Consider the following 18746-nt stretch of genomic DNA (forward strand, 5'->3'; position numbering starts at 1 on the left):
CACACAAATGAGAAGTATGGAAGTAATATATGAGAGAAAGAGTTTTTAACAATAAACATACCATATCTATCCACCATTTTCACTGGCTCAGAATGAGAGGCATCACCAGCTCCAGAATTATTGACAGCAGAAACCCGGAAGATGTACTCATTTCCCTGAATAAGTTTGTTGGCAACAAAGTGGCAGTCAATAACCCTTTCGGCAAGAATGGTCCAAAGGAGACGGCTTGTTTCTCTTTTCTCCAATGTGTAATATTTGATTGGAGATCCTCCATCCTCATGAGGTGGCGTCCATGTCAAAGTGACCTTTTCAGATGAAATTCCACTTGCTTCAACTGGCCCTGGTGGACCAGGAACATCTAAAATGGTTACTTTCACATTTTCCTCTTTGACACCAAATGGGTTACTTGCTGTGATTGTGTACTCTCCTGAATCCTTCCTACTGGCATACTTGATATAAAGAGTAGAAGAAGAAGGTGTAGTTTCTATCTGACACACATCTGAAGGCTTGAAATACTTTCCACACTTTGACCACACAGATGTTGGTTGGGGTTTGCCCAGAATGCTTGTTGCAGTAATCACAATTGTATCTCCAGCTTTGACAGTAAGCCCCTCCTTGACTGTTGGATCGATTATAATTGTTGGTGCCGCTGCAAAATAATCAGTATAAACACTAATCAGCATAATTATTTTCCATATTTGGATGATATAAAACATAATTTACTCACAATGCATGCACTAGAAAGAGCAATTGAGTCTTACCATATTCATCAGTGCACATAAGGGTATCTGTTTGTTCAGAGGGTTGACTTATTGCTCCAGCACCATTCTTTGCTCTGATTCTAAATTCATACTTGCAACCCTCTTGCAAGTCTGCTACAGTATATGCACAGTCGACAACATTTAGTGTATTAGCCTTCACCCAGACCTTGGCTGGGAGATCACGTCTCTCAACAATGTAGCCTGTTAGCCTGTGTCCACCATCATACTGAGGTTCAATCCATTGAAGTGTTACAGTGCTTCTAGTGATGCTAATCACATCTGGTTTCCCAGGTGCATCTATAATGAAATATGCTCAAATAAATTATTAAATCAACCATACACAAATTGGGGTGGGTACTGTATATAATATAATGACTCAAGCCTTAAAAATAACATTAACTTACCAATTGCATCCAAGGCAACCATTGGCTCAGTGGCAGGACTTGGTCTTCCAACACCAGCCAAATTATTAGCCATAACTCTGAACTCATACTCTAGACCCTCTGTTAAGCCAGTCACTTTGAAATCTCTCATCTTCAAAGGAGTTGAGTTTGCTCTTTTCCATAACATGCTGTTTCTTTCCTTGAATTCAACATGGTAGCCTGTAAGAAAAATATACTGTTTATTTATTTAAATGTTCCAGCATTGTTTTACTCCTAGCTATATTTTTATGAAAAAGGATGATTATTGTCTATGACTATTAATTATTTCTGTACCTGTGATTGGTGAGCCTCCAGTTTTCCTTGGATCTAACCACATAAGAGTTGCTGAATCATGACGCATACTAATAACTTGTGGGGGAGGAGGTGAATCTGGTACATCTGAGGAAATAATCATGAGTAAGAAAGTGAGATTTTTACACTTTGATATTATCTATAGTATATATTGACAATAAATTTAAAGTCCACTCACTGAATGGATGCATGGCAACCATAGGCTCTGATTTGAGGCCTTCGCCAATTCCATATTTGTTTTCTGCACTCACTCTAAAGATGTATTCAGTTCCCTCATGGAGACCAGTCACTCTGAAAGAGTTTGTGTCCACAGATGAAAACACTGTAACCCACATGTTAGTAATGGAATCACGTTTCTCAAGAATGTAGTTGGTAACTTCTGATCCACCATCATCTTTAGGAGCACCCCATTTTAGGGTTGCACCATCTGCAGTCACTTCTTTGAACTTTATTGTTCCAGTTGGAATTCCTGGTTTACCAACAACTCTGACGAAAATTGTGGACTCTTTAGTCCCAGCAGTGTTGCGAAGAGTGATGGTGTATTTTGAGGCATCTGTCCTTTGGCAGTCACGTATCAAGAGAGTTGTGTTTACAGCTGTCGATTCTACACATACTCTTCCTGTGTCTGTGAGATTTTCATCCTCTCCCTTCTTCCATGTGACAACAGGAAGAGGCTTTCCACTAATAGGAATCTTGAGACGAACATTACTTCCTTCTTTTGCAATGTAGTTCAAGTTAGGCAATTCCCGCAAGTCACAGCTTGGATAAACTATAATAGTATAGAAAAGGAATGGATAAGGAGCAGATTTGAAACACAATATACCAGAAAGAGCTCAAGGGCATTTTTAAACAAATACAAAATTTGAAATCTCACCATTGACATCTTTTGCGATCACATCGAGTTCTTTCACGGGACCATCACCAGAATCATTTGTTGCAAATACTCTGTATTTGTATTCCCTTCCTTCAACAAGATCTTTTGCACTATATTGCATGTTCTTTGATCGAAGAAGCTCCTTCCATTTGTCTTCACCATTAAGGACCTCAAGCACATATGCACTAATGCGACTTCCACCATCACTGATTGGTTTTTTCCAGGAAAGAGTACAAGAGTACTTGGTCACCAGCAAGGTTTTGAAGTCCATAACTGGTCCAGGTTGTTCTGGAATATATTGATAAGTTTACTTAATAATAGATATCAGAAAAACTATTATAAAATATATAATGAAATTATTGTTTTTTGCAATTGAGGATTACATGATCAAAAAGTATCTTCCCTTACCAGAAGCTCTAACAGCATCCACAGTTTCACATGGTTCACCAATGCCATACTCATTTTGAGCCAGAACCCTGAAGCAATAAGATCTACCAGCCTCTAAACCATCAATCTTGAAAGATGTTTTAGTAGTGTTTGAAACATTTGACCATGCTTTCCTTTCTGCATCTCTTTTGTCAACAATGTAGCCTGTAATCGCACTTCCACCATCAATTAGAGGTGCATCCCATAGGATGGAGGCACTGTCCTTTGATGACTCTTTTACCATCAGATTAAGTGGAGGTCCAGGGGTATCTGTTTAATTTGATAAGAGTTGTATATACTTTAGTTAATATAAAATATTAAGAAAACTGTATCTGAATAAAAATAAAACTCTTAATATCACAGAACTCACCAAAGACCTTGACAATAACTGTGTACATCTTCATTCCGCTTACACTGTCAAGATTCAGAATGTATTTCCCTGCGTCGTATCTGTTTACTTTCTCAACACAAACCAATGTATCAGTGTCTGTCGTCTTGATTATGATTCCTTGTCTGTCCTTAATGTTGGTGTTCATCTTGGCCCAAGTGACCCTGGGGGTTGGTCGACCCTTAATTGTGGCATGAAGTTTCATTTTACTTCCAGCCGTTAGCACCAAAGTGTCCTTCAGCTCTGCGTCAAGCTCAGCCTCAGGAGCAACTGGAATAACATAGAAAAAAATTAATTTATATATTTCAGGAATACGTTACAAAATATTTTAATAATGTACATAATGTATATAATATACATTAGAATTAACAAAATATACAATAATTGATTTTAAAGCTAGTACCAAAAACATCCTTGGCAATGTGTTTTTCAGGAACTTCACAAGGCTGGCTGAATCCAACTTTATTTAGAGCAGTAACACGAAGTTGGTACTCTGAGTTCTCCAAGAGTCCAGACACAACATAATTTGTATCCTGAAGGTTCTTTGGTACATTGCATCTTATCCAGTCTGTTGTATTAGTTCTCTTGCATTCAACAAGGTATCCCAAAATCTCACTTCCACCATCATTTGCAGGCTTACTCCAAGTTAGTCTAATTGTGCTGCTGGTGGTGTCTGTGACCTTGGGAGAAATGGGTGGGCCTGGAGGATCTGTAAATAAGTAAGAGGTACTGATAAAAGCTCTCACATATTTGTTGATATGCAAGATATTGTGAATGGATTCTGATACTCACACAAAGGATCAAGAGCAGAGGCAGCATTAGATGGTTCACTGGGTTTGCCAAGGCCAGCTTTATTAACAGCAATGACTCTGAACTCATACTGAGCTCCCTCAGAGAGACCTCCAACCTCAAGTGTTCTCTCCAGCAAGGGTTTTCTGTTCAGTTTGGTCCAGTTCACTTCCTTGGTTTCACGTTTCTCAGCCATGTATCCAAGGATAGGGGATTTTCCATCATCAGATGGTTCCTTCCAGCTTACAGTCATACACTCCTTTGTGATATTTGTAAGGACCGGTGGGTCACATGCTCCAGGAACAGCTGTAAATGACAAGTACATTACAACATAGAAATGATATATCCAAGCAATAAAATACATAAACCAATAGTAAGGTCTTACTGAAGGGATTCCTTGCCACAACAGGGTCGGAAACCAAGGCATCACCAGTACCATAGCGGTTCTCAGCACGAATACGGAACTGGTACTCGTGCCCCTCAATTAGTCTCTCCACTGAACATTCCATTGTATCACCACTGATTTTAGCAGAAAACTGGGCCCAGTTTGCCCTGCTTGTCTCCCGTTTATCAACAACATAATTTGTTATTGGAGAACCACCATCGGCAAGTGGAGCCTCCCAGCACAACTTAATCCGATCTGAAACTATCTCATCAAACTTGATAGAGGCTGGTGGGCCAGGTATATCTGTGTAAGGGGAATGCATGATTATTATTTTGCAAAAAAGACACGAATATGCTATATCAATTCACTTAGTAGTATTTAGGCTAAACAATAAAAATATAATTTTACTCACCTAAAATTTTGAGTTGTATTTCTGCAGTCGTAGAACCACTTGCATTTGCTGCAAGAATTCCATAATTTCCAGTATAAAGTTTAGTAACTGTATCAAGGCTCAGAGAAAAGAGATGTCTCTTTTGAGACATCTTGAATTCTTTGTCAGCTTTTAACAATTCTCCATTTTTGCTCCATGTAACCTTGGGCATTGGTTTGCCAAAAACTTCAGCTTCAAGACAAACATCTGACCCAGCCTTTACTGGCAACATCTTTTTCATCTGTACTGAAAGCTCTATTCTTGGAGGCACTATATACAAGGAAACATGACAGAAAATCAATCTGACAAATAGCAATTGAATAGCCATTTAGAAAACATTTAAAAAATAATTTTTAAAACATAATACTACTTACCATTTTCTGCAGACACCAGAATGGGGTCAGTGATTTCAGATGGCCTGCTAATGTTAACTGCTGTCTTGGCAATTACCCTAAACTGGTACTTATCACCCTCTTCTAATCCAGTTGCAGTGTACTCCTCACGAGGCACATTTTGACTACTTATGTTGCAACGCACCCAAGTTTCTCCTGGAAGCCTCACGGCCTCAACATAGTATCCAATTATCTTGCTTCCACCATCATTCTTTGGTTTAGTCCAAACCAGTGTGACTGTGTTCTTAGAAACATCAAGCACCTCTGGTTTTCCAGGAGCATCTAGAATTTAAAAACAAAACATAAAAAAATATAGAACATAAATATCTAATAGGCAATGTATACCTAAAAAAAATATTTTACATGCACATACCAACAGGTGTTCTTGCTGTGATGAACTCAGTTTTCTTGCTTGGTTTACCCTGTCCAGCTCGGTTTATAGCAGACACTCTGAAATTGTACTCCAGACCCTCAATTAGGCCAGCACAAGGATATTCTGTTGTGCGAACAACAGAATCATTAGCCTTCACCCAAAGAAGACTGTTCCTCTCTTTGCGTTCAATGTAGTATCCAGTAACTGGACTGCCACCATCAGACTCAGGCTTATCCCAAGCCACAAACATGCAATCCTTGTTCACTTTGTTGATGCGGCAGTTCAAAGGTTCACCAGGAACATCTAAAAGAAAATTAAATAGTTAGACACTGAAAAAAAGGTCTCATCATTTTTGTCATCAGTTACATGTTGACAGACACTGCTGGTGCTTGCATTTCAACTTACCGAAGGGGAATTTAGCAACCATCCTTTCAGATGTAAGGGGGTCTGAAATACCAAATCTGTTCTCAGCACGAACACGGAAGACATATTCCTTTCCAGGAATAAGCTTTCCAATTCTGCAGCCAGCTTTCCCACAGCTGGAAAGAGCAGTAACCCAGTCACCTCTGCTTACATCACACTTCTCAACCACATAATTAGTGATATTGCTACCACCATCTTCAGTAGGTTTGTTCCAAGAGAGTGTGCAGGCATCAGAATCGATGTCACTGATCTCAAATGGTTGCTCAGGTGGTCCAGGAATATCTGACACAAAAGAATGTTTGTAGAAAAATTAACTGCATGTTCACATAGCCTATTACTATTGAAGGTGATTATGACAAGTTCTAACCTCTGATGATGATTTTCAAAGTCTGGTCAACTTTTCCAGTGCTGTTCTCAGCAACAAGGCTGTATTCAGCACTGTCTTGTCTCGAAACATCCTTAATGATGAGCACACACATGTTCTGAGATTTGTGCACAGCAAGACGGCTTGATGGGACAACATTATTTTCTCCCCGTTTCCATTGGCACACTGGTGCTGGCTTTCCGGATACAAGAGCCTCAACCCTCAGTTTTGCTCCTGCCTTTGCAGTGACAAGTTCAGGCATGATGATTTTGGGCTCCACTGGAAAAAAACCCACAAGATTTAACAGGTTTTTAGTTGAAGTCTATTAATTCAAATGACAAAGTAACACATTAATTTGATAACTTACTCATCTGCTCCTTGATCTCATAAGCTTCTCTTGTCTCTGTGGGAAGACTAGAACCCATGGTATTTCTTGCTGCAACTCTGAAACGATATTTTCTTCCTTCCTTTAGTCCAGCAACAGAGATGCTCAAATCTTTTACGACTGTGTATGGTGTCCATTCCTCCTCCTTCTCCTCCTCCTCCTCCTTGTCCTCAACCACAGGTTCAGGTGGAGGAGGAGCCACAGGCTCTACGCCAGGCTCAGCCTCAGCCTCAGCTTCACCCTCTACTGGTTTCTTGGGAGGTTTAGGCATTGGAAGCTCAAGATAGTCAATAATGTAGCCATCAATTTTAGCTCCGCCATCCCGCAATGGTTTCACCCATCCCACAGTTGCACTGTTCTTAGTAATCTCAAGAATATCAACCTTTTGTGGTGGGTCAGGCTTGCCTTGAGGAAGGAGACACAATTGTTATAGTAATACTGTTTCAACAAAACCTTTAAAATTTCTCTAGCTAAGAATGCACTTACTGATAGGATCAGAGGCCAGATAAGATTTTGGTGTAACTCTTGGGACTCCGGGACCATACTCGTTTACAGCTATGACCCGGAAGTAATACTCTGTTCCTGGGACGAGATTGCTTACTTTAAATGTGGTGTTTTCAACATTAGCTTTCACTGTTGCCCAAGTCTTGCGATCAATTTCTCGTTTTTCAACCATGTAATGAGTGATGTTACTGCCACCATCATTTTCAGGTGGAGACCATGTGAGGTTGCAAGAGGACATTGTGATGTCAGTAACCTCAAGACCAACAACAGGTCCAGGTGTATCTGTTTTGAAAATGCAAAAACAATATATATATATATATATTTATATATTTGAATGAAAATTAAAAATTATTTTCATAGATTCATATTCCCAATTCCAATTCCCCTTATATACAAATAATCAGAAAAAGTCACGTGACTGAAACATTTAATAAACGGGAGCTTGTTTTTTAACTTACCAAGTACTTTGACATTCACAAACATTGCCTTCTCTCCAGCTGGACTGGATACAGTCAATGAATATTTGCCTGAATCATTACGAGAACTTTCAGATATGACAAGGAATGTCATAGTGTCAATGAGATCAACATGGCCTTTCTGAACAACATTATCTATACCCATTCTCCTCCATAAGACCTTGGGAGCGGGTCTTCCTCTAATTGTTGCAACTAATCTTATTGGACATCCAGCCCTAACTGTCAACCCTTTCTTCAGTTCTGCATCCAAATCAATCTCGGGGGCCTCTGAAGATTGGGGGGAAAAGAGGATAAAAACACAAGAAATTAGGACATAGAAGGTAATGTTGCTGAAAAGTTTATTGAAAAGTGCATGAAAACTCACCCAAGACTTCTCTTGGTGTCACAGCTCCCTCGAGATTTGTTGGCTGACTCAAGCCAACCTGATTTTGGGCAGAAACACGGAATTCATATTCAAGCTTCTCATCCAGGCTTGAGACTGCAAATTCTGTTCCGATCAACTGGGCAGCAACATTGCACCTTTTCCAGCCTTCATCCCCCTTCTTGCCTGTGCCCTTGACTCTGAGCTCAACTACATATCCAATAAGAGGAGCACCTCCATCATATGTAGGCTTTGTCCATGCAAGAGTGACTGATGTCTTTGAGCTGTCAGCCACCTTTACGTTACTAACAGGACCAGGAGGCTCTGCAAATAGAAAACCAAATAATAAATGTGGCTGTAAAGACAAAGACAAAAACAAATAAACATTTAATCAAATTTTGTAATTGGACATACCAACTGGATCTCTTGCAGTAAATGATCTGGATGGCTTGCTTGCATCACCAACCCCAATTTCATTTTCAGCCTTAACACGGAACTGGTATTCATGATTAGGCAGTAAACCTGTAACAGTCATCTGTGTCCCTGCAATTGGGGACTTAACAACGGGGCCCCACCGAATGGCATGCTCTTCTTTTTTCTCAAGAATATAACCAGTGATAGGTTTTCCACCATCATTATCAGGAGAGCACCACATAACAACCATTTCTTCTTTTGCAATTTTAGTCACTTCTGGAGCATCTGGTGCATCTGGTCTGTTAAACTGGGTCCTTGCAACAATAGACTCAGTTTCAACAGCAGGGCCAGCACCCATTTTGTTTTCAGCTCTCACTCGGAATATGTATTCATTTCCTTCGATGAGGCGAGTAACTTTAGCTGAATTGGTAATTACAGCTGCTGAATGAATTGACCATACTCCTCTCTTTGTCTCACATTTTTCTATGATGTAGTTATAGATCTCACAACCACCATCATCTTCTGGTACTTCCCAAGTAAGCTTGCATCTGTCCACAGAAATCTCTGACACTTTTAGATCTCTAATAGGACCTGGTTTATCAAGAACATTCACCTTGGCCTCAGCAGTACAGGTTCCAGCAGCATTTGTTCCAGTAATTATGTATTTTCCAGTATCTCCACGTCTTGAATTTGTGAGCAGGAATTTAGTGAAGTTGGTGCCAGTTTCAACTTGCACTCTTGGGCTTTTGGTGATATCTCCAGTGACACCTTCTTTAGACCATTTTATATCAGGCTGAGGTTTACCCATAATCTCTGCCTCAATTGAAACTGCATCTCCAGCTTTAACAACAAGAACTCCTATCAGTTTGACTTTGAGCTCTGGCTGTACAAGTTCCTCCTTTACAAGAACTTCATCTGTTGTAACCCAGTTACTCTCTCCTCCCTCATTCTTTGTTTGAACTCTAAATTGATAAATTTGGTTCTCAATACATCTATCAGCCATGAAATAGGTTTCCTTTATTGCACCTTTGTGTAATCTTTCCCATTCATCTGCTTCTTTAGGCTTCTTTTCAATATGGTAAGCAAGGTTACGACTACCACCATCATATTCTGGTTTCTTCCATTTGAGGAAGACAAATGTCTTGCCAATTTCAGTGATTTGGAAGTTCTCTGGCTCACCAGGTTTCTCAATTGGGTCAACAGCAAGGACTGGTGCTTTTGTTTCAGTTGGTGGACCAACACCAATTTTATTCTGTGCACTTACACGGAAGAAATATTCACAATTCTCAACAAGTGGAGCTTTGACAAGTCGTTTGGTGCAGTCAGATGAAACAACTGTCCATCCCCTTTGACTTGGTTGTCGACACTCAATTTTATAATTAGTAATTTCAGTGCCACCGTTATCCTCTGGATTTTCCCAAGACACCATACATGACTCTTTAGTCACATAAGCAACCTTCATATTCTGACAGGCCCCAGGAATATCAAGTACATTAACAATAATTGTAGCATGTGCTTGACCACTGCTGTTCTTTGCTTGAATTGCATATTTTCCATAATCAGCTCTAACAGCTTCCTGAATTACCAGCTCAACAAGAGGGAAGTTATTGTTCATGTCAGTGCGTTTATCTCTGCCTAAAGCTCGTGCATCTTTAGTCCAAGTTATTTCTGGATCAGGTCTGCCCTTTACACGGGTCACAAGGTTGATGATTTGCCCTGCTCTAACTGTTAGGAGGTCACGGCAAGCAACATCAACAGTTACGTCGGGGGGAACAAGTATGTCCTTGGCAAGCACAGTTTCTGTGAGTTCTCTTGGCTCACCATCTCCAACTTTGTTTGAGGCTTTAATACGGAATCTGTACTCTGTGCCTTCACTAAGTCCAGGTACTCTAAATGCACAAAACTTAATTAGATCCTTATTTATTCTGTCCCACTGTGCAGAACCTGATTTCTGGCATTCAACAACATAGCCTAAGATGGGGCTGCCACCATCTCTGGAAGGTTTGGTCCATACCACATCTGCATATGACTTGCTCCAGTCCTTCAGCTTAATGTTACTTGGAGGCCCTGGAGGACTAATTGGACGTTTAGCTTTCACGGGGTCTGATGGAAATGAAGGGTCACTTACACCAGCAACATTTTCAGCAAAGATTCTAAATTCATAGCTATTGCCTTCAAACAGACCGCACACCCTGTATCTAACATCCAAGACTGGTGTTTTATTGACACGTATCCATTTGCCTGTCATCTCCCTGCGCTCAACAATGTAGCCACTCACAGGGCTTCCACCATCTGTTTCTGGTTCAGTCCATGACACTGTTACAGCATTTTCTGTTATATCAGAACATGTTGGTTGGCCAGGAGGGCCTGGTGGATCAAACATATGCTTGGCAATAGTAGGAGGACTTTCAAGGGCAGCTCCAATGCCAATTTTATTCTCGGCACGTACACGCACAATATATTCCCGTCCCTTCTCCAAACGTGGGACTTTGGCCTTTGTGCTGATACTTCCAGAACTCACAACTGACCATGGCTCCCAAGGCTTCTTGATATCCTTCTTCTCTACAACATAGTTCATCAAAGGTGTACCCCCATCATCTTTTGGTGGACGCCACTGGATTATCATATGATCAGGTGTAACCTCAAGGATATTTACAGGACCAACTGGAGCAGATGGAACATCAAGGACTGTGAGATGTAGAGCAACAGATTTGCTTCCAGCAGGATTTGCCACAGTAAGTATAAACTCTCCACTGTCATTTCTGACACATTCACTAATAGTCAAGACAGTTGAATTTCCTTCAGTAACAATCTTAAATGTGCCCTCAGTTTTAAGCTCATTTCCTTCACTTTGCCACTTGGCTGTTGGAGTCGGGATTCCATGCATGACTGCTGGGAGGACAATTGTACTTCCAGCCTTGACAACAAGACCCTCAATAAGCTTCACATCAACTTCAATAGTTGGAGCCACTGAAAAAGAATATTAGTATAATAAAATGTAATATTATGTTGTAATTGTAATTCTGGTAAAAAATACAATTATATAATAAAATATTTTATATATCTTACAGGTTTTTTCCTGGCAAGTTATTGGCACAGTGGTGTCTGGTCGACTAATGCCAATTGCGTTTTGTGATTTTACACGGAATCTATAGGTTTTGCCCTCCACAAGTCCAGTGACATGGCATTGAGGATTGCTGACAGTCTTGAAAGTCACCCAGTCTGTGGAACCTTCTTCTTGATGCTCAACAATGAATCCAGTGATCTCACTTCCACCTGTACGTTCAGGCCACTCCCACTGAAGCCATACTTCAGTTTTGTCTGCATCCTCATGATGCAGATTCTTGGGTGGACCAGGGGGATCTATAAGTAAAAATATACCAATTAATTTAACAAACTGGTATAAAAAGTCAAGCATTTAAAAAATAATATTAAATGTAATACTTACAAAGAGGATCAACAGCCTTAATGGGCTTGGTGGTTTCAACAAATGCACTCCTGCCAAACTGATTCTCAGCTGCAACTCTGAAGAGATACTGAATTCCCTCCATCAGATATTGAGCCATGAGGCTCAGCTTTTTGGATGCAGCACACACTGAGACCCAGTTCTCAGCTGCAACATCTTTCTTTTGCACAATATAGTGGGAGATCACAGCACCACCATCATCTTCTGGCTTTTGCCATGTCACGTAAGCTGACTCACTTGTGATTTCAGAGATGGTAAGATTCCTTGGAGGTCCAGGTTTATCTAAATCAAAAATAAAAGGAGTTATTGTGGCGCTACTACACTGTAAAAAAATTGCTACGATTATTTGTCACAACTTAAAATCCAACATTGTTTCAACTTTAAAAAGTATGTGTTCATGCTTGACTTAAAATATTAAGTTTAGTTAACTTTAGTTTGGTTTAGTTAAGTTATATAATTAAGTTATCTCAACTTTTTAAGTCGTTTTAACTAATCACAGCCACATTTTTACAGTGTATAGGTATCTATTTAATTATACATACTGTGTGCACTGAATTGTAATCCTGTTACAATGTTAATAAAGAATCTATCTAATTCCACTCAGTCTGAATTCAAGAAAGGACACAGTACAATTACGGATGTAACCTCTGTTACAAATGATATTGTTAATGCTTTAGATGGCAAAAAGTCTTGTGCTGCTATATTCATTGACTTATCTAAAGCATTTGACACTGTTGACCATAATCTTCTTCTGCAAATATTGCAAAACATAGGTTTTAGTAGCACTGTGTTAAACTGGTTTTCTGATTACCTGAGTGGTAGAACTCAGTGTGTGACATTAGATAACGGTACCTCATTATTGCTAGAAGTAAAAATGGGTGTCCCCCAAGGATCAGTTTTGGGTCCTATTTTATTTTCTATTTATATGAATAATTTAGGTGTAGATCTGAATCTAACAAAGGCAAATTTTTACGCAGATGACACTATTTTGTACACCTCTGCTTCATCATTGAAGGAAGCTATTTATAATTTACAGTCTGGCTTTAGTCAGGTACAAAAATCTCTATTTCACTATTTTAACACAAAGTGGTACTCCAATAGAGAGAATGACTTCTTACAAATACCTTAGGTATTTGGATTGATGATAAATTGTCTTTTGGGGTCCATATTGAGAGCCTTAAAAAAAACTCAGACCTAAGTTAGGTTTTTATTTTAGATTAAAGAGGTGTCTTCCTTATTCAGCAAGGAAAAGGTTGGTGCAGAGTTCATTCTTAACAGTTTTGGATTACGGTGATTGAATTTATATGCACTCTACCTCATTTTTATTTAAAAAATTAGATGTATTATATCATTCTGCCTTACGTTTCATTACTGATGCAACAGCTAGAACTCACCACTGCACTCTGTATGAAACTGTAAAATGGCCCTCCCTTTCTCTCAGAAGAAAATTCCATCTATTGATTTTTATTGCCAAAGCACTAATGGGTAAATTACCCATTTACATTTCAAATGTACTTACTTACCAAAACAGTGTTTACAGAACAAGGTCGTCAAATTTTTTAAAAATTAATTATTCCATCAACAAAAACAGAATTTGGTAAAAAAGATTTTTCTTCATATGCACCAAATATCTGGAATGAACTCCAAAACATCTTAAATTTAGAATCACTTCCATCTATTAATATTTTTAAAAACCTTTTAAAGTCAACTTTGACTGAACGGTGTAATTGTTTTTAAACTAGGTACCCTTTTAAATTATATGTTTGTATTTACTTAAGTTAAACATAATGTTTTGTTTGTATATGTATAGTCTATGTATAGAGATTTGTTGTGTAGTATGACATTTTTTGTCCTGTCTTTTTTTTCCCTTTCTTTGCAACTTTTTGGCCTATCTATCTATCTATCTATCTATCTATCTATCTATCTATCTATCTATCTATCTATCTATCTATCTATCTATCTATCTATCTATCTATCTATCTATCTATCTATCTATCTATCTATCTATCTATCTTTAAGAGTTGTTCTTAAAACATTCATACCAAGAGAAAGAACAGTGCAGGTAGCAGATTTCGATCCAGCTGCATTCTGAATAGTGATAGTATAATTGCCACTGTCAGCACGGGTACACTTCTTAATGTGAAGTTTGCTTCCACTTGCTGTGACCTCTATAAGGCAATGAGCAGGAACTTCACCATCATTCTTTTTCCAAGAGACTGTGGGTATTGGCATGCCCTTAATTGCGGCACTGAGTGTGATGTCTGTCCCAACCATGGCAAGGTGATCACGAGCCATATTGCCATGTAACAGTAACTCTGGCTCCTCTGCATGAGAATTGAGATGAGAAAGATAGAAATATGAATTAATACATTTTTAAGTGATTTACTTTCCAATATGTGAAAAACATACTTCAAGTTACACGAGGAGAGTAGTATTATAAAACAATACCTACTTTTCAATACTACTCTTATGCATTTTCTGAATATGTAAACAAAAATAAATAAATTACCAAGTCTGTCATGAACTTTCACTGGTTCCTTGACATATGCAGGTTCAGATTTTCCAGCTGCATTGACAGCCATAATTCTGAATTGGAACTCTTCACCTTCTGGTAGTTTTGTCACAACAAACTTGGTGTCTGGGCATGATTCGGGAGTTTCATTTGCCTGGATCCATTCCACTGAACCAGGCTTCTGATACTCAATCAAGTAACCAAAGATTTTGCCTTTACCATCATGACGAGGAACACGCCATGATAGACTCACAGAATCTTTAGTCTTGTCAACAGCTTCAGGTAAAACAGGTGGGGTTGGCAGAACTGTTAAGAGTAAGTTGAATAAGTGAATAAAGAATGATCAAAAGATAAGCATTAAGAGAAGGAAACCATCAAAACACTAGGACTTACCAATGGGATCCTTAGCAAGAATAGGTTTACTTGGAAGGCTAGGATCTCCAGTGCCAATTTCATTCTCTGCCGTTACACGGAATTCATATTCACAACCTTCAACAAGGTCTAGTACCCTATACTGTGTAGCAGGGTAAATTGGATCTCTGGTTGCACGAGACCATCTCTTAGCTGAAGGCTCCTTCCTCTCCAATATATAGTTTGTGATGGGCTTTCCACCATCACGAGGACGGTTCCAAATCACCAGTGCTGAATCATGAAAGACGTCTTTTACAGTGGGTTGCTCAGGTGCCTCAGGTACCCCTGTAATTATGTGCAAGATATTAGGAACAAAACTCATTTTACAGCTTTAATGTTCAATTGATTGTTTTGTGAGTGTTTTTACATACTAAATAGATCTTTAGCTTTCATCTCTTTTGACTCCAGTGGGTTACTTATGCCATACATGTTCTCAGCACTAATTCTCATGATGTATTCACGACCCTCTACAAGCTTAGGTACTTTGCAGTGGGTTTTTGTGGAGGCAGATGTTACAGTTGTCCACATGTCTCTGTTTACATCTCTCTTTTCAATGATGTAGTTAGAAATTTCACATCCACCATCATCAAGAGGGGGCTTCCAAGAAATAACCATGTGATCTTTGTGAACTTCCTCAAAAACAACTGGGCCCTCTGGAGGCAATGGTCGATCTAAAAAATGCACAGAATATTCATAGATAGATTGCTTGTTAGTTATAAGCCCAAAAAATATATTTTTACTCATCATATTATTAAGTGAAGTAAACATTTTATATATCGTTTCATGAGACTTACCTGCAACTGTGATATTGCAAATGCCTTTACGAGCACCAGTAGAGTTTTCAACAGTCACACAGTATCTGCCACTGTGCCCACGCTGAGCTTTCATAATACTCAGACACATTGTGGTAAGAGTATTATTGAACTTGATATGGTTGTCTGCTTTCAGTTCATTGTCATCCCTTGACCAGGTGACAGATGGGGCTGGTTTTCCAGTGTAACGCCCATGGAGTGCAAAGCTTTCACCAACACGCACAACAACCTTATCACGGAAGTCAAGCTCAATTGTAGGAGGTTCTAAAATAAAAAATTATAATAATCATATCATTGACGTCATTCATATTTAATAAATAGAATTAGAGATTTATAATAATAATAGTAGTGTACATAACGAAAAACACTTGAAAAACAAAAACACTTCACTCACCAAGTTCGTCTTTACATGTAATTGGCTTAGTGGAGAAGGATGGTTTGCCAGGACCAACTTCATTCACTGCACTGACACGGAATTCATAGGTGTCGCCTTCTCGGAGACCATCATAAGTATATCTCCTATCCATCAGTTTCTCTTTGGTCAGTCTGACAAACTTGTCTTTGCCAATCATGCGGGCCTCAAGAATGTAAGATATCACCTCAGATCCTCCATCGTACTTAGGTGGCTTCCAAGTCATACTGATATAGTCTTTAGTGATGGTAGTAACCTCAAGGTCTTCTGGACGGTCTGGAACATCTAGTAAAAAGAGGCCAAATGATGATTAGCTACCATCCATGCTGAATAGTATTTTACAGCTGCATTACTTGGTAAATAGTTTAAAGCTATTTAAAATCCAGAAAAAAATAAAATAAAAAAAATACTTACTGATGCGATCTTGAATCACAATTTCGCATGATGTTTGGCTGAAAGGTCCTACTCCAATTACATTTTCAGCTGCAACTCTGAAGAAATATGCCTTTTTTAGCACCAGATTGTTTACTACAGCATTTTGTCTGCCAGCTGTGTAAGAGCAAGATGTCCAAGCCTTGCGCTCAGCTTCACGCTTCTCAATTATGTAGTTGGAGATGGCAGATCCACCATCATCATCAGGAAAAAACCAGTTCAGCTTGCATGATTCACTTGTAAGACTTTCTGCTGTAAATGGTGCCCCCACCGGACCAGGGACATCTGAAGAAGCAAAATAAGATAAGAAAATGTAAATTCTCTAATGTAGCTATTTCATAATAATGTATAGACTATTTGTGTCTGATAATTCTCACTTACCAAGTACATCAACAATAACAGACCTCTTCACCTCTCCTCCATCATTATTGGCTGTTATTGTATAAACACCTCGTTGTGCCCTTGTGCAGTCTTTGATTACCATTGAGCAGCTGATTGAAGTGGTTTCAATAACAGCTTCTGGTGGGACTGGGTTCCCATCTTTGCTCCATGTTATCACAGGTGGAGGTTGTCCTGACACATAAGCCAGGATACGAATAACACCTCCAGCATGAATAACCATCTTTTCCTTTACTGAAATGTCTAGCTCAAGGACTGGCAAAACTGGAATGAAAAAAATTGTCATTAATTTCATATAACACACATCATATTGTGGTGGAGTTATTTATCACAGGCTTTTTACATCCTCTTCAGGAGAGAGCAGTTCTCAGTGCCATTGAATTGGTGCATTTCTTCAGTAAAATACAGGTTTGTGTACATTTTATTGTATCTATAAAATCGTTACTGATGCCTGCATAAAATAGATTATTTTATTCATTAAAGGGTTAGTTCACCCAAAAATGAAGTTTCTGTCATTATGTTGTTCCAAACCGTTCCAAACCCCCAAAAATGAAAAGATCTTCGTTCATCTTCGGAACACAAATTAGGTTTATTGATGAAGTCCGATGGCTCAGGGTGGGCTCCATTGACAGCTATTTAATTAGCACTTTAAATGCACATGAAAGGTAGGAAAGACATCGTTAAAATAGTCCATGTGACTACGGTGATGAGAATACATTTTGTGTGCCAAAAAGTAACGACTTTATTCAACGATTTCTTCTCTTTCGTATCTGTTTCCGTGGTGCTCTCGCATGCGTGTGTGGTGATGATGCAGGAGCTGGCGTTCTGACATATGACCTGGAAACGCAGGGCTGTGTTTACAAGCAGGGGAAGACGCACGCTCAGATCATCAGTGCCATGCGATGCCTACAGAACAGGAGAGTGTGTGCTGCATCGATTGTGATATTGTCATGCCACATCTTGAGTTTGGATCATTCGTTTGGTATGTCGCTGTATAACAGAGGATCCCGGCTTTCCACACAAATGCGTCGTGGTGCTCTGGTGAACGCGCGTCGGAGACTGATACGGAAGAGAAGGAATTGTTGAATAAAGTCGTTATTTCGTTTTTTGGGGGTACAAAAAGTATTCTCGTCGCTTCATAAAATTATGGTTGAAACACTGTAGTCACATGGACTATTTTAATGTTGTTCCTACCTTTCTGGGTCTTCAAAGTGTTAATTAAATAGCTGTCAATGGAGCCCCCCGTGAACCACCGGATTTCATCAAAAATATCTTCATTTTTATTCCAAAGATGAACGAAGGGCTTACGGGTTTGAAACGACATGAGGGAGAGTAATTAATGACATCATTTTTGGGTGAACTATACCTTTAGGATGTTTTATTCATAAAGATGATACTTTGGATGTTAAATGTGTCCTCAGAGCCCAACATGTGTTCTGTACTATATTTACTTGGCCCATGGGACAAAAACAACACAATTAGGCTTTTTTTAACCCAGTGTTTTTTTAGAGTGTATTAATTTTTATTTCGATTTGAGATCTTTTTGCACACAAACAAAGAAAAACTTGTTTTTACATGTTAAATTACATGTTGAATCACTGAGACTTACTTATCCGGTCCTTCATTTCAATAGCATCAGCAACTTCGCCTGGTTCACTCAAGCCAGCAGCATTGAATGCCAAAACTCTGAACTTAAACAATGCATTCTCTTTCAGTCCAGTGACCACCAATTTAGTACCTCTAACTTCCTTGTCTTTGGCCTGGAACAGAAGGAAGATCGTTTTTGTAATCTATAAAACGTATATGGACATGTTTTGCTGAAA

General features: G+C 39.1%; 1 protein-coding gene across 7 annotated transcripts in view; it reads right to left on the bottom strand.

Moving 5' to 3' along the window:
• Positions 1–18746, bottom strand: part of ttn.1 (titin, tandem duplicate 1) — a 138150-nt gene that overhangs the window by 43676 nt on the left and 75728 nt on the right. For all 7 annotated transcript variants that reach the window (XM_079617489.1, XM_079617488.1, XM_079617487.1 and 4 more), the window contains 32 exons: positions 18533–18683; positions 16906–17187; positions 16507–16809; positions 16075–16377; positions 15663–15944; positions 15240–15539; positions 14851–15153; positions 14455–14763; positions 13988–14269; positions 11928–12227; positions 11549–11842; positions 8480–11449; positions 8069–8389; positions 7687–7971; positions 7211–7510; positions 6707–7129; positions 6343–6618; positions 5958–6257; positions 5553–5855; positions 5162–5461; positions 4770–5057; positions 4358–4660; positions 3976–4278; positions 3587–3892; positions 3166–3453; positions 2778–3065; positions 2370–2657; positions 1674–2264; positions 1478–1582; positions 1166–1363; positions 762–1058; positions 62–649 (listed from right to left, as the gene is read on the bottom strand). In XM_079617489.1, coding sequence (XP_079473615.1) covers positions 62–649; positions 762–1058; positions 1166–1363; positions 1478–1582; positions 1674–2264; positions 2370–2657; positions 2778–3065; positions 3166–3453; positions 3587–3892; positions 3976–4278; positions 4358–4660; positions 4770–5057; positions 5162–5461; positions 5553–5855; positions 5958–6257; positions 6343–6618; positions 6707–7129; positions 7211–7510; positions 7687–7971; positions 8069–8389; positions 8480–11449; positions 11549–11842; positions 11928–12227; positions 13988–14269; positions 14455–14763; positions 14851–15153; positions 15240–15539; positions 15663–15944; positions 16075–16377; positions 16507–16809; positions 16906–17187; positions 18533–18683 — 12430 coding nt within the window. The remainder of the gene's footprint in view (positions 1–61; positions 650–761; positions 1059–1165; positions 1364–1477; positions 1583–1673; positions 2265–2369; positions 2658–2777; positions 3066–3165; positions 3454–3586; positions 3893–3975; positions 4279–4357; positions 4661–4769; positions 5058–5161; positions 5462–5552; positions 5856–5957; positions 6258–6342; positions 6619–6706; positions 7130–7210; positions 7511–7686; positions 7972–8068; positions 8390–8479; positions 11450–11548; positions 11843–11927; positions 12228–13987; positions 14270–14454; positions 14764–14850; positions 15154–15239; positions 15540–15662; positions 15945–16074; positions 16378–16506; positions 16810–16905; positions 17188–18532; positions 18684–18746) is intronic.

The sequence above is a fragment of the Phoxinus phoxinus genome (assembly GCF_949152265.1).
Source record: "Phoxinus phoxinus genome assembly, chromosome: 7".
Taxonomy (NCBI): Eukaryota; Metazoa; Chordata; class Actinopteri; order Cypriniformes; family Leuciscidae; genus Phoxinus; species Phoxinus phoxinus.